General features: G+C 42.4%; 2 protein-coding genes across 2 annotated transcripts; one reads left to right on the plus strand and one right to left on the minus strand.

The window, feature by feature from the left end:
- Window positions 1–2,195: 2,195 nt before the first annotated feature.
- On the plus strand, window positions 2,196–3,176 carry LOC112677102 (olfactory receptor 1D2). The gene has a single exon (XM_025474973.3). The coding sequence runs from the start codon at window positions 2,214–2,216 to the stop codon at window positions 3,174–3,176; it is 963 nt and encodes a 320-aa protein (XP_025330758.1). The 5' UTR covers window positions 2,196–2,213.
- Window positions 3,177–13,731: 10,555 nt separating this feature from the next.
- LOC112677101 (olfactory receptor 3A2-like) lies at window positions 13,732–14,691 on the minus strand. Its single transcript, XM_025474972.3, has one exon. It carries the CDS (start codon window positions 14,677–14,679, stop codon window positions 13,732–13,734), a length of 948 nt encoding a protein of 315 aa, XP_025330757.3. The 5' UTR covers window positions 14,680–14,691.
- Window positions 14,692–15,069: the final 378 nt, after the last annotated feature.

Raw genomic sequence — 15,069 nt, forward strand, 5'->3', positions numbered from 1 at the left:
TCTCTCTCTCTGTCTCTCGTGAATAAAGAAATAAATAATTAAAAAGTGAGGGAATACTCCCTAACGTTTTGGAGCTGGGGGGCAGGTTTATTTTTTCTGTTTTTACTGCCTTATCTCTGTTTTCTTGGGATAGGTAGGAGCCTGACTCTGGGGCCTTTCCCTTATCTTACCCTGCCTTGCCCCATCTCCCCCTGACTCATTCCTACATCACCACCACTCACTTTTTTTTAATAATAAATTTATTTTTTATTGGTGTTCAATTTGCCAACATACAGAATAATACCCAGTGCTCATCCCGTCAAGTGCCCCCCTCAGTGCCCGCCACCCAGTCACCCCACCCCCCGCCCTCCTCCCCTTCCACCACCCTTAGTTCGTTTCCCAGAGTTAGGAGTCTTTATGTCCTGTCTCCCTTTCTAATATTTCCTACCCATTTCTTCTCCTCTCACCACTCACTTTTCACATGAAAAGAGTGAGTCTTAAGGAGCTCAGGTAACTGGCCTGAAGTTTCACAGCAAGCAGTGGAGCTCAAACACAGATACCAGCCTCAGACAGCACTGTCTGAGTCATGGCACTGTGTGGCTTGGTGGGAGCACTCTTTGGAGCTTGGGGTTTGGGGTCTATTCATTGTGTGATTGACCACTTTATTGAAGTTGCTTTTTATTTCTAATGGCATTTCAGCTGATTGTCTTAGGTTTCACTGATAGACCATCCTATCAGCAAATAATAATTTTTCTTTCTCCCTTCCAATATTTTGACTCTCCCCCTTTGTCCAATTGTATGATAGCTATTTCTTATAATGCATACACTGGTTTTAGATCTCAGTTAGGAATCTATTTGATATCATCACATACAGATCTTTAAACACTTCCAGAGTATTGTAAGATGATAGAATTTTAAATAAGGCATAGATATTATTCCTGTAATATTGAGTATGCCAGATTAGAAGTTATTGGAATGACTGATCTGCATTAGGTTTTTCAGGTTATATGTTTGGGCTTGTCATTAGTTGTTAGTTTGTTACTTAAGATGTTATATTTTTAATCTTTGGAGGACCCTTCATACTGTTTTCCACAGCGGCTACACCAATTTGCATTCCCACAAGGGGTCCCTTTTCTCCACTTTCTTGCCAACACTTTTTGTTTGTCTTTTTTTTTTTTTTTTTAAGATTTATTTATTTATTTTAGAGAGAGACAGAGAGAGGAAGCACAAGCAGGAGGTGCAGAAGGAGAGAAGGAGAGAATCTGAAGAAGATTCCACACTGAGCTCTGAGCCTGACATGGCTCAATCTCATGACCATGAGATCGTGACCTGAGCTGAAATCAAGAGTCTGTCACTTCATCGACTGCACCACCCAGGCGCCCCTCGTTTCTTGTCTTTTTGGTGGTAGCTATCTGACAGGTGTGAGGTGATATCTCATTGTAGTTTTGATTTGCATTTCCCTGATGATGAGGGATGTCAAACATCTTTTCATGTGTTTGTTGTCCATCTGCATGTCTTCTCTGAAAAAAATGTCTATTTAGGTCCTCTGCCCATTTTAAAAACTGGGATTGTTTGTGGGGTTTTTTGGTGTTAAGTTGTGTAAGTTTTTTATATATTTTGGATATTAACCCTTTATTGGATATATCACTTGCAAATATCTTCTATTCACTAGGTTGACTTTTTGTTATGTTGATGGTTTCCTTTGCTGTGTAAATCTTTGTATTTTGGTATAGTCTCAATGGTTCAACTTTGCTTTTGTTTTCCTTGCCTGAGAAGATTTCATTTATATGTAGAATATAGGAAAGCAAAAGAAACAAAAAACCAAACAGACTCTTAAATGCAGAGAACAAATTGGTGGTTGCCAGAGAGGAGGAGGGTGGGAGGATGGGTGAAATAGATGAAAGAGGTAAGAGGTATCGACTTCCAGTTATAAAATAAGCCAGGGAAATGAAAAGTACAGCATAGAGAATATCGCTAATAATATTGTAATAACATTGTATGGTGACAGATGATGACTACATATACTGTGGTGAGCATTGCATGATGTATAGAATTGCATCACTGTTGTATACCTGAAACTAATATAACATTGTATATCAATTATACTTTGATAATAAAATTTTAATTACAAAATTTAGTCTAACCTATTTTAATGCTAAGAAAACAATTAATTTTGCTTATGAATGTCTTTGTTCAATTGAAGGCACTTAGTAAGCAAACATTTGTTGGTCCCTATGTTGCAGACAGTTGGGGAAATGGATGGAGTCAACAATAGTGGAGTCTCTGAGTTCCTGCTCCTGGGGATTTCTGAGAGTCCTGAGCAGCAGCGGGTCCAGTTCTGGATGTTCCTGTCCATGTACCTGGTCACAGTGGTGGGAAATGTGCTCATCATCCTGGCCATCAGCTTTGATCCTCGCCTGCACGCTCCCATGTACTTCTTCCTGGCCAACCTTTCCTTCACTGACCTCTTCTTTGTCACCAATACAATACCCAAGATGCTGGTGAGCCTCCAGTCTCAGAACAAAGCCATCTCCTATGCAGGGTGTCTGACACAGCTTTACTTCCTAGTCTCCTTGGTGGCCCTGGACAACCTCATCCTGGCCACAATGGCATATGACCGCTATGTGGCCATCTGCCGCCCCCTCCACTACACCACAGCCATGAGCCCTGGACTCTGTATTTTGCTCCTCGCCTTGTGTTGGGCACTTTCTGCCCTCTATGGCCTAACCCACACCCTCCTCATGACCAGAGTGACATTCTGTGGATCCCGGAAGATCCACTACATCTTCTGTGAGATGTATGTTCTGCTGAGGCTCGCATGTTCCAACACTCAAGTCAATCACACAGTGCTGATTGCCACAGGCTGCTTTATCTTCCTCACCCCCTTAGGGTTCATGATCATGTCCTATGTCCGAATTGTCAGAGCCATCCTCCGAATACCCTCAGCCACTGGGAAGTACAAAGCCTTCTCCACCTGTGCCTCCCATTTGGCTGTAGTCTCCCTCTTCTATGGGACACTTGGTATGGTATATCTGCAGCCCCTCCAGACCTACTCCATGAAGGACTCAGTAGCCACAGTGATGTATGCTGTGGTGACCCCCATGATGAACCCTTTCATCTACAGCCTGAGGAACAAGGACATGCATGGGGCTCTGGGAAGACTGTTCCTAGGGAAAGCCTTCCAGAGGTTGACATGAGATAATTTTGGGTATTGAAGTGGAGACTGGGTATTTCCTCTACCCTGTGCAAGCCATTGTCCTATGGGAGACACAAGAGTGATTAGGACATAGCTCCAGTTCAGAATCAGCTTATATATCTGTGATGAAGAAAAGACACCTATATGTAACCCACTGTCCCCAGGACTCGCCAGCTTTGGCAGTGCTAACACTAATACTGGAATTTTGCAGGTTCTAATCTTTCAGCTTTCCTGATCATAGGACTACAGTGCCACCACTCTAGCCTTTCAAAATATGCCAAACAGCAAACAAACAAACAGTCCAATCATGAAATGGGCAAAAGACATGAACAGAAATCTCACAGAGGAAGACATAGACATGGGCAACAAGCACATGAGAAAATGCTCCGCATCACTTGCCATCAGGGAAATACAAATCAAAACCACAATGAGATACCACCTCACACCAGTGAGAATGGGGAAAATTAACAAGGCAGGAAACCACAAATGTTGGAGAGGATGCGGAGAAAGGGGAACTCTTTTGCACTGTTGGTGGGAATGTGAACTGGTACAGCCACTCTGGAAAACTGTGTGGAGGTTCCTCAGGGAGTTAAAAATAGATCTGCCCTATGACCCAGTAATTGCACTGCTGGGGATTTACCCCAAAGATACAGATGCAATGAAACGCCGGGACACATGCACCCCGATGTTCATAGCAGCAATGTCTACAATAGCCAAACTGTGGAAGGAGCCTCGGTGTCCATCGAAAGAGGAATGGATAAAGAAGATGTGGTTTATGTATACAATGGAAAATTACTCAGCCATTAGAAATGACAAATACCCACCATGTGCTTCGACGTGGATGGAACAGGAGGGTATTATGCTGAGTGAAATAAGTCTATCAGAGAAGGACAAACGTTATATGGTCTCATTCATTTGGGGAATATAAAAAATAGTGAAAGGGAATAAAGGGGAAAGGAGAAAAAATGAGTGGGAAATATCAGGGAGGGAGACAGAACATGAGAGAATCCTAACTCTGGGAAACGAACTAGGGATGGTGGAAAGGGAGGTGGGTGGGGGTGACTGGGTGACGGGCACTGAGGGGGACACTTGATGGGATGAACACCGGGTGTTATTCTGTATGTTGGCAAATTGAACACCAATAAAAAATAAATTTATAAAAAAAATAAAAAGACACTAAACACACACACACACACACACACACAAAATAAAATATGCCAGGTTATGACCCAGGGAGGGGTCGGTCTCTGGTGCTCTCTAGCACACATCCACTCATGGTCCTGACCTGGCCCTCTCTAATACACCTGCTGCTTATAAGCCACCTGGAAAAGACAACTTGCACTATCCTGTGGCAGGTTCACTGGGAGAGGTTGCCCATTTCCAGCTCTGCTGGGCACAGCTTCCACTGCTTTTGTGCTAACCTATGCTTTCTCTGGACATTGTCCCCTGTTGTTCAGGCAAAACTTGTAGACAAGTTCTTTTCCTTTGCTCTAGGTTGATTTTCACCTCTTGGTCTTCAAAGCAATATTTACTGTGCCTTTCTTCTATGGGAAGACCATAACATTGGGCAGCCCATCCTACCTGTCATTACTGTGGCTCCTCACTCCATTGAGCCATCTCTCCTGTTTGCTACCGCTGTATCCTTCATTCAAAACAAAACTCCCCAGCTTCACACACACTCATGAACAAAGGGAATAGACAGGATGGGAGAAGAAATGGGTAGGAAATATCAGAAAGGGAGACAGAACATGAAAGATTCCTAACTCTGGGAAATGAACTTATGGGTGGTAGAAGGGGAGGAGGGCGGGGGGTGGGGGTGAATGGGTGACGGGCACTGAGGGGGGCACTTGACGGGATGAGCACTGGGTGTTATTCTGTATGTTGGCAAATTGAACACCAATAAAAAAATAAATTTATTATTAAAAAAAAAAGAAGTGGTGGTGGAGGCAGTAGAATGCAGGAAGTAACTGTGAGACTCAATCTATACTTGGTTCAACCAGCCATGTACAATGCAATGAATAGAAACTGAATAGCAACTAATGAGAAGGGTTACACTGGGATGTGGCAGATGGAAAGAGGGAGCAATCCTTTGCAGATTAGTCAGTGGAGCCAGACTAGACTTTGACAGACAGGGAGAATTGAATTGATTGGAGGTTCAATTCACTCAATTGATAATGACCAAGTGCCTATTAACGGCCTCAAATTGGGTTACAAACTTGAATCAGGAACTCACAATAGACAGGGAAGAAGAGTATTTTAGTACCATGTCTGAAGGCAGTGTTTATGCTCTGGGCAGAAGGGTTGTGGGGGCACAAAGGAGGAAAGCCTAGCTTGGCTTGTTAGTGAGGGAAGATTCAGGGGAGGCTTCCTAAGGGTGGTGACAGCTGAGCTAAGACTTAACGTAACGCCATGCCATGCAAAGAGCTACCCAGGGAAAGTGGTGGGGCAAAGTAATATTGCTGCAAGAGAGGAGGGAAAATGGTATGTAGAGGAGTCTTCCTGTCTGCAGTAGCCAGCCAGCATTCTCGTCCCAGCCCTACCTATCCCTTGTGTGGTCATAGTCATCCCCAGCTAGGCCATCTGTACATTGAGTGCAATAGCATTTTGTCACTCAGAGGGTAGCCGTGAGATTTAAAGAGATAATAGGTGGCCCATATTCAGTGTGATTATTATTAAGCAGGAACAGGTGGACAAAGACACAGGCAGGAAACAGCCTGACAAGTGAGGAGAACGTGCCAGCTGAGTGTACCTGCTGAGACAAGCGGCAGCCAGTGATAAAGTTTAGAGGGTAGGTGCGAAGGATTTCAAATGGCCTCCAATGCCTTTTACAAGAGCTTAAGATAGAGTCTGTAGACAATGAGGTACCACCAGGAGGTACCTCATTTGTTGGTTTTAACTTTCATTGTTTTTATTAAGCTAACAAATATGCATTTCTTGCAAAAAATGTTCAAATAAAAATAAACCCAAAATAATTACCTGTATTTCTACTACCCAAAGACAACTATTTGGTATAAATTCTAAACTTTGACTTCTGCTCCATAGATAGATAGATAGATTTCATAATGAATTCAAATTGTTTTGAAACTTGCTTTTTCACTTAATAATGCCTTTCTATGTTAGTAAATATTCAGTTGCCTTATACTTTAATGCCTACACAGTATTTCAGTGTGCAATTTAATAAATATAGCAGAATTCATTTACCACACTCATTCAATATTTAGTTGCTGTTTCGTTTTCCTATTGTTTGCAACATGGCAATAGTGTCTCCATGTGTACATCTTTGCTGTCTTCTTTAATGTTTCCTTAGAGGAAATTGGTGAAATGGAATTGTGGGGCCAAATGTTTTTATTGTTCAGAGCCTTTGATACATTTCCTGAATCATCCTCCACAAAGTTTATAATGACCTAGACTTTCCCAAGAGGGGTCACAAGATCTTGTTTTTGTTTTGTTTGTGTGTATTAGCCTTGTGGGATGTGGGAAGGCGAGAAAGCTCCAGAACTTTTAAATACAACAGGCAAAATCCAAAGCAACATTGTGCTTCTTTAGCAACCTTGTTCTACCAAGATGGGACAAGGTTTCTGGTGAGCTCAGCTTCTGATCTGTCACTCCCCAGGAAGCTGTGACCATGAGAAAAAAAGCCTCCCCCTCTCTCAGCAATCCAAAGGAAGGCACTGGAAGGCCTGCACTGACCACAGCAGGGCTGCTGCAGTGAGTGTGTCAATCACTGCCTGGTAGGATGGTGTCAAGTCCGCTCCACAATAAATCACTTCTTCTTCAATCATCCAGAAGGGATGACATCCAGACCATGGGCGTATCTTCCTTGGACACCTTTGGACAGAGGAGGCAGAAGGAGGAGGAATGGCAGATGGTGTCTCTGTATCCTTCTTTGTCCTCTTCATCCCAATAAATATATATTTTATTTAAACTCCTGAGTGTGGGTGGCTCAGTTGGTTAAGTGTCTGACTTTGGCTCAGGTTGTGATCCCAGGGTCCTGGGATCCAGCCCCACATTGGGCTCTCTGCTCAGCAGGAGTCTGCTTCTCCCTCCACTCCTCCTCCCTGCTCATGCTCTCTCTCTCTCTCAAATAAATAAATAAAATCTTTAAATAAAAGATTTAAAAAATAAGCTTAAAAATAAAATCTTCAGTGTTAATGTTATATCTAGAGCAGTGAATTTTATATATATACAGCAGTCAGAAGGCCAAATTAAGCTTATTAAAAGCTGGGGGCTGTGAGGCGGCTCATGCACTCCAAAATCTCAAAACCCCAAGTAATCTCAAGGTTAGGTTACTAAAGGCATAAACCGCATCCTGTTGACAGTTTCTGTTGAGCGCTAGTCGCTTGATAAGCATTGTACAGAAGCCAAAAAGCTGGTTTAAGCGAATGTCTAGTGTATACTTCCTGAAACCCTAGGTATAGGGACATTATGCAGTTTTAACAGACATAAGGTTACAAAAATAGCAGCTATATACAAGATGGTGTCTCTTATGCTAAGCCCCTGATATCCCATTAATGGTGCTTAATTTGGTCTTTTAAACTGTGGCAGATTGTAAGAAACTGTTATTATAGGACATGTAGGCATTTTCCCCATAGCCTAGTTAAAAGACCTGTGACGTAAGCTCTGATTGTTCAATAGTCCCCCCTTAAACGTGGTTTTGCTCTCTGCGATTTTGGTTACCAGTGATCAACCACATTCAGGAAGCAGATGATCCTCCTGACACATTCCCAGAACGTCAAAAGTCTACTGATGCTACATCACAATATCATTCATCTCACTTCATCTCATCATGTAGGCATTATATCATCTCACATCACCATGAGAGGAGTTAAGATATTTTAAGAGAGAAAAGACCACATTAATGTAATTTTTATTATGCTTCACTGTTTTATTTTATTATTACTTATTGTTATTAATCTCTTACTGTACCTACTTTATCAATTACACTTTATCCTAGGTATGTATGTGGAAAAAACATAGTATGTATATGTGTGTGTGTGTGTGTGTGTGTGTGTGTGTGTATAGTTTAGGACTATCCTGTAGTTTCAGGAATATTGTTTATGAGGGTTGGCTTATTTCCTGTTGAGTAAGGAAAGGTTAAGGTATAGGCAGAGAGAAATAGGGGGACCCTGACTAGGCTATAAGGCTATTCCTGGCAGGCAAAAGCACTAAGCCAGAGTGACCAAGAGATAGGGAATAGACCAGACCACCTGGCCCCAGATATTAGAGAGTATCTTTCTTTGGTGGCTTCATTGTAATCACAGAAAATGGCCAGACCTCAAAGAAGTAAGTCATTAAGGATGTTATTAATAGTCCTTGCTCAAACCAAGATGGCACAAGAATCTCAAGGCTACAAGCTCCTTGGTCAACTTTTCAATAAAAGACAGGCCCTAGAAACACTCAGTGGCAACCCATTCGGGACCCCTTTCATTCTAGAGAGCTTTTTCTTTCCAGTCTGCTCTCACCTTCACTTAATAAACTTTCACAACACTTCACCATTTTGAGTCTTCGACTCTGTGAGACAAGAACCTTGTCTTGTCACACCATTTTGCCTTACTTCTAGAATGGAGCATGTTGGAAGTCCCAGTTGAACACTTGGAGTGCTTTATCATCCTTCACTTGATCAGGACTCTAACTCCACTTTTTGTCTCTCTGGCTCTGTAAGCCTGCTAAAGCTGGGTTCATGGCTCAGCCCTCTTAGCCCCTGCCTCAGAATCAAACAAATGGCTTGTAAGGAAAACAGCACGATTGTCAGTAATGTCTCTCTGGGATTCTTTTTTTCCCTGTGTTTTGGTTCCTCGATTCATTTGGTAGCTCTTTGATGCCTGTCAGACTTCTGAGGGCAAAGATATTTCTTTGCTTGACCAGGTGTGTTGACTCAAAATGAGAAATCCTTTTAGAATTTCTCCTTTTTTAAATAAATTTATTTTTTATTGGTGTTCAATTTACCAACTTACAGAATAACACCCAGTGCTCATCCAGTCAAGTGCCCCCCTCAGTGCCCATCACCCATTCACCCCCACCCCCCGCCCTCCTCCCCTTCCACCACCCCTAGTTTGTTTCCCAGAGTTAGGAGTCTTTATGTTCTGTCTCCCTTTCTGATATTTCCCACACATTTCTTCTCCCTTCCCTTATATTCCCTTTCACTATTATTTATATTCCCCAAATGAATGAGAACATACAATGTTTGTCCTTCTCCGATTGACTTACTTCACTCAGCATAATACCCTCCAGTTCCATCCACGTTGAAGCAAATGGTGGGTATTTGTCGTTTCTAATGGCTGAGTAATATTCCTGCCTGGGATACACAATCTTCACGAAGAGAGTGCTCTGGAGAAGGAATGTTTAATACAGGAATATATGTGGTTTTGTTACATCAAGAGTTACAAATCATTGTGGTGAAGGAAATTTAAGAAAACTACAGATTTTACCTTATGCTTTTCGTATGTGCAAGGTTGTAGGCTTCGGAGATATGGGAACGGAACTTGGGGAGGTTTTTATCTTACCTTGAGTTTGACATGTTTCTTTTAGTTTATTTGCTAGCAAAACAGATGTACAATGTGTGCTCAGGGCAGAAATATTGCCCATGCTTTGAAGTTTGGAGAAGTCAATGTGACCTTGGGAGCCCAGGAGCGAGCTCACAAACATTAAAAGTTGAAAATTCCCTTTATTAGAAGCAAGTCTATAATGACTCTTCTCAACCACAGTCCCAAAGGGAATTGAGTTCTAATGACCTAAGGTGTCCATTCTATGTAGTGGGTTAACTTCTGTCCTGTTCCTCTAGCATGTTGCTGGCTATGGGGCCTTGGGAGAATTGAGAGAATCGTCATTCAGAGAATTTTATATAGGGCTTAATTCTGTTATGGAAACCCAGTTGTGAAATGCTAGTGTGAAGAATTGTATTAAAGTAGCTTAGGCTACATGCCCACATAGAATATATGCCAGTACCTCCACTCTGGAGCCACAGGTGGGACCACATTCCCAAAACCACCTGGATGCAAATAGAAACTGATAGCTATTAGAAAAGGGGAAATAGAAGTTAGGAAAACCATAAATTTTCACTACCAGCAATTATCAGGTAAAATAAAATGTAGACTTCTGGTTTCCTCCCTGACCAGGAAGTCCTTATTCTCATCCTCAAAATAAGAAAAAAGGTGAGCAATCAAAACAATAATAACTCTTCTAGATCTATCAAATAATTGAGGTCACATAAATAAGAATTGAATCTTTGCTTTTGAAAACCACTGAGATGGCGGGGGGTGGGGGGGGGGCTGTTAGCACAGTGTAACCTAGTCTATCTTACCTGATATAGATGGGGAAAAAAAATTTCCACTCAATGTGGGATACAAAATCATAAAGCATTATATATATATTTTTTCTATTTTTATTTATTTATGATAGTCACACACACACACACAGAGAGAGAGAGAGAGAGAGGCAGAGACATAGGCAGAGGTAGAAGCAGGCTCCATGCATCGAGGGCCCAACGTGGGATTCAATCCCAGGTCTCCAGGATCGCGCCCTGGGCCAAAGGCAGGCACTAAACCGCTGCGCCACCCAGGGATCCCATCATGAAGCATTATAGAGACTGTCAATCTGAAAATAAAGAGCCACAGTGAGAGGCAAATGAGCATTTATTTAGGATTAAAGAATTGCAATTCAGAGATCGCAGGTTCTGATAGACACCCAGACAGTGCCCCACTTACTGGATGAAAGCAAGGGGCTTTTTATGAGGAAAAGGAAGAGGCAAATACATGGGCAGAAGAAGAAAAGTTTTCTATGGAACAGGAAAAGAGTGTCTCTTAAGCATGTAGAGGTGGGGATTTATTGGCACCTGCACACAGAGAAGTCATGCTTCTTCATGTGTTGTATGTGTGATTAGCATGTCAAGTCTCTACCCCTGGGCATGATTTTTAGTATTATAACAATAGAGAAAGCAGGGAAAGGCCAGCTCTGGGGTCCATCTTGGCACAGATTGGTTTGGTTTCATTCTTGCCAGACTTCGTAGTTGAGTCTCTCCTTTGGTAGATATCCTGCTTCTGCATTCCTACAAGATATGCTACTCATGGGGCATAGAGTTTCAGCTATCAAGGAAAACTGGACTTTTCAGTTAGGGCTGAGAAGACCAGAGTCCAGTCCCTGTTCTTTCTCACCAAGGTCTGGAGATGTTAGATGGGTAATAAACAAGACTAGTTGGGGCAGTGTCAAATGCTCACAGGGTAGGTGGAGTGGTAGAAATACTGGTGATAATATTCTCAAAATGTTTTGAGTTCAGCCCTAGGAAAAAGCTAATCCAGTTTATTGTAATCAAGGATCATTTAATGTGAAGAACTGTAGAGATGATCTTTTATGGTATAGGTAGGAACAAGCCCAGCCATAGAAAGGAAATTTCTAAGGTTTCAGAGCAGTGGTTACAGTCCACATTCCTGATTTTTACTCACAAGAATTTTTCCCTTTCAGGGGAGCTCATTCTCTTTAGCCCTGAGGTGTCTGGAGACCCAAGAGTGTCAGGAAAGAGACATACTTCATCTCAGCTCCTCAGACTGTATCAGCAAGCACTGTCCCCAAAGGCAGGGAGGCTGACAACTAGGTGGAGCAGTGGAATTGTGGGGGATGAACTCTGAGCATACAAATCCACCCTTCTTCTCCCCTATCTGTCAGCTCTACTCTCTGTTCTTCTAGGATTGGCACCCAGCCAGAGGAAGCAGAAGAGGAGTACCTAGACTATTTTTCATTATTATACCTTCAGCAAAACTTATTTTTTTCCTAGTTAGAAGAAAATGGGGAAGGGGGAGCCCAACAATAACATCAAAGGTGCTAATTATCTCAGGCCACAAGCCACATAGTAGGAAGTGATTCCGTAATAGGAATTTTATTCTCATCTCCCATCGTCATTCATTCTTTACTTTCTCCATACTCATATTTTTTTCTTTTTAAGATTTTATTTATTTATTCATGAGAGACAGAGACAGGCAGAGACACGGGCAGAGGAAGGCTTCCCGCAGGGAGCTGATGCAAGACTCAATCCCGGGATTCCAGGATCACACCCTGAGCCAAAGGCAGACCCTCTAGCGCTGAGCCACCCAGGTGTCCCTCCATACTCATCTTTGAGCTCAACATTCCTGAGGCATCTCATTTGATAATACCAATTACCCCATCCTCTCTCAATTTCCTCTCTAATTTCTGTCCTTCCTTCTTACCCCTTCTGCTCACCATCCTATCCTGTTCCTCCCTATATTTTCATGTTATATCTTCATTCCTCCACTCCCATTCCTGTCATATCTCTCTTGTGTTTTCTTCCCATCCACATTTCAGCCTGGCCTCAGTTCCATGGCTCCAAGAAGAGATCACAGGGAAGTCACATGTTTAGCCATGGGACAGATTTAGGAATGACACAGCAGAAGGACAGTAGAATTGCCAGGATAGGGTAAATAGCCCCCCAGTGGAGGCTGGAGAAAATATGCAAATCAGAAATGGATGAGTTGAAGGCTGGATAAACATTAAGATGAGAAAATTCTCTGGATTGGAGCTATACTGTTGTAATTATAAAGTTAGGAAGAGACACCACTCCCAGAAACTTCATTTATGAGCATTGTCAGAGCTAGGAGGTTTGGGAGTTAAAAATAAGATTTTGAAGGAAAAGGTTATATTGTACATTTCTCACTGGAAAAAAAATTGAAGGGCCTGGTTGAAGCATAAATGTTCATTCTTCCAAAGACTTTATCATATATGTCAACAAAAAAAATTCATCCAATAACAAAGACATGGCAGAGATGGAGATGGAACATTCCTTTTTTTGACATGAAGATATGTCATGTATGCATTAATGTAGCTTTAATTTAGTGATCCATTTCTCTCTATAGACCCTGTCTGTTCACTAACCATCCTAATGGGTTCTTGTGTGGTAGTGAAGAAAAGAAATTGATTTTTCTTGGAGGTCAAAGGTGAAGTATAGAATAGAATAAACTTGGCCCTGCGCCAATGGTTACAATGGCTTTCTGCATTCTGATTTGGTGGAATCCTATGTCCCTACCTGAAGAACACTTCACAGTGATATTCCTGGTTACTTAGGTTAATTGGTTACCTATTAGCCAATAGTCATTCCTTGCAGGACATTGCTGTCCAAGCTTCCAAGGCTTCAAATCTATGCAGAAAATGAGTATAGCCACACACAAGGTAGCAACTTACCCAGGGCACTTGCTCATATCCCTTTATTTTATTTGTTTTTCTTTATAGCCCTTATTGCTCTGTGATATTCCATATATGATGCTTATTTATATATTTTGTCTCTCTTCATTAGAATGTGAGCAGCATAAGTGCAGAGACTTCTGTCTTTTTTGTTTACTAGTCCCCTAGGAGAGTTTCTGGATCACTGAAGCAATTTAATAAATATTTGCTGTTTGAATCAATTATGTAGGGCTTCTATGCAGGACAAATACATCACATAAATCTTCAGGCAGTGAGAGATACTGGCTATGGACCATTTTTCTAGGTTATTGCCTTCATGGGAAGTTTTTCTTAATCCAGAAAAGGCAGGAAAGATGGGACACTATTAGCCCTTAGGTCAATGACTTCCTCCCCACAAATACCCGCCACAGGGCATCCTGAACATCAGGGTTTCTAAGGCTGTAGATAAGTGGGTTCAGCATGGGATTGATAACAGTGTTGAAGACCCCAACCCCTTTATCCTTGTCTGAAGACTCTTCAGAACCAAGACACATGTAGTTGAAGATACCAGTACCATAGAAAAGGCAAACCACAGTGAGGTGGGAGCCACATGTGGAAAAGGCCTTATTCCTGCCTTCCACTGAACGAATTTGTAGAACTGCAGCTGCCACCTGTGCATAGGACACAGTGATGAGGACCAAGGGGGCTACAGCCATGAAGGCTGCTGCCACAAAGAGCAGCAACTCGTTGAGCTGGGTGCTAGAGCAAGAGAGCTGGAAGAGCTGTGGGAGGTCACAGTAGAAGTTATTGACTATATTAGGACCACAGAAGTTGAGGGTAGTTAGGGCAATAGTGTGATTTAGTGCATTGGTGAAACCTAAAGCCCAGGACACAGCTACCAATATTCTCTGGACGTTCTGGCTCATGTGGGTGTTGTAGGTGAGGGGTCGGCAAATGGCCAGGAATCGGTCATAGGCCATGACAGTCAACAGGAAGCAGTCCATCCCAGCCAGAAGGTGAAAGAAGAAAAGTTGTGTGAGGCAGGCCCTGTAGGGAACTGTACGTTTGTGGGACAGGAGGCGAGCCAACATTGAGGGAACAGTGACAGTGATGCACCCAACATCCAGCACTGACAGGTTCCCCAGGAAGAAGTACATGGGTGTGTGGAGTTTGGGTTCCACCAAGATGGCAGCCAGGATGCTGAGGTTGCCTCCGACTGTGACCAGGTAGGCAAAGAGGAAGACTACAAAGACCACAGACTGTAGCTGTTCTGTTTCCACTAGGCCCACTAGAATGAACTCAGTAACAGATGTCCTGTTGGCTCCAACTTCTGGATCCATGAGTTTCTGTAAGGAAATGTCCCAGGAAGGGAGCTATCAGTCCACTCTGATTTATTTATTCAACACAAATGTTTAAACCTCCCATGTTCCGAGCCTCAGTCAGGTAAGTTCTCAACTATCTAGGGGATATTTCCACTCCCCAGGTCACACCTCACTCACTGATCCTTAATGCCTTTAATTACATTCTTAGCTGAGATGTCCAAAATCATCACAGCTTTGTCTCTCCCATCCTGTCCTAGTTGAAAGGGTAAGAATACTTGGGAAAATGAATTAAGGCAAAAGCAGACTTCCTCTTTAAATGTAATAAGATGGGTTTCAACATTTTATTCTGGGTGATCAGCCCAAACCAATAAGCAGATTTCAAAATAGAAAAATTAATATTTTCAGAGA

The sequence above is a fragment of the Canis lupus genome, chromosome 9 (assembly GCF_003254725.2).
Source record: "Canis lupus dingo isolate Sandy chromosome 9, ASM325472v2, whole genome shotgun sequence".
Lineage (NCBI taxonomy): Eukaryota > Metazoa > Chordata > Mammalia > Carnivora > Canidae > Canis > Canis lupus.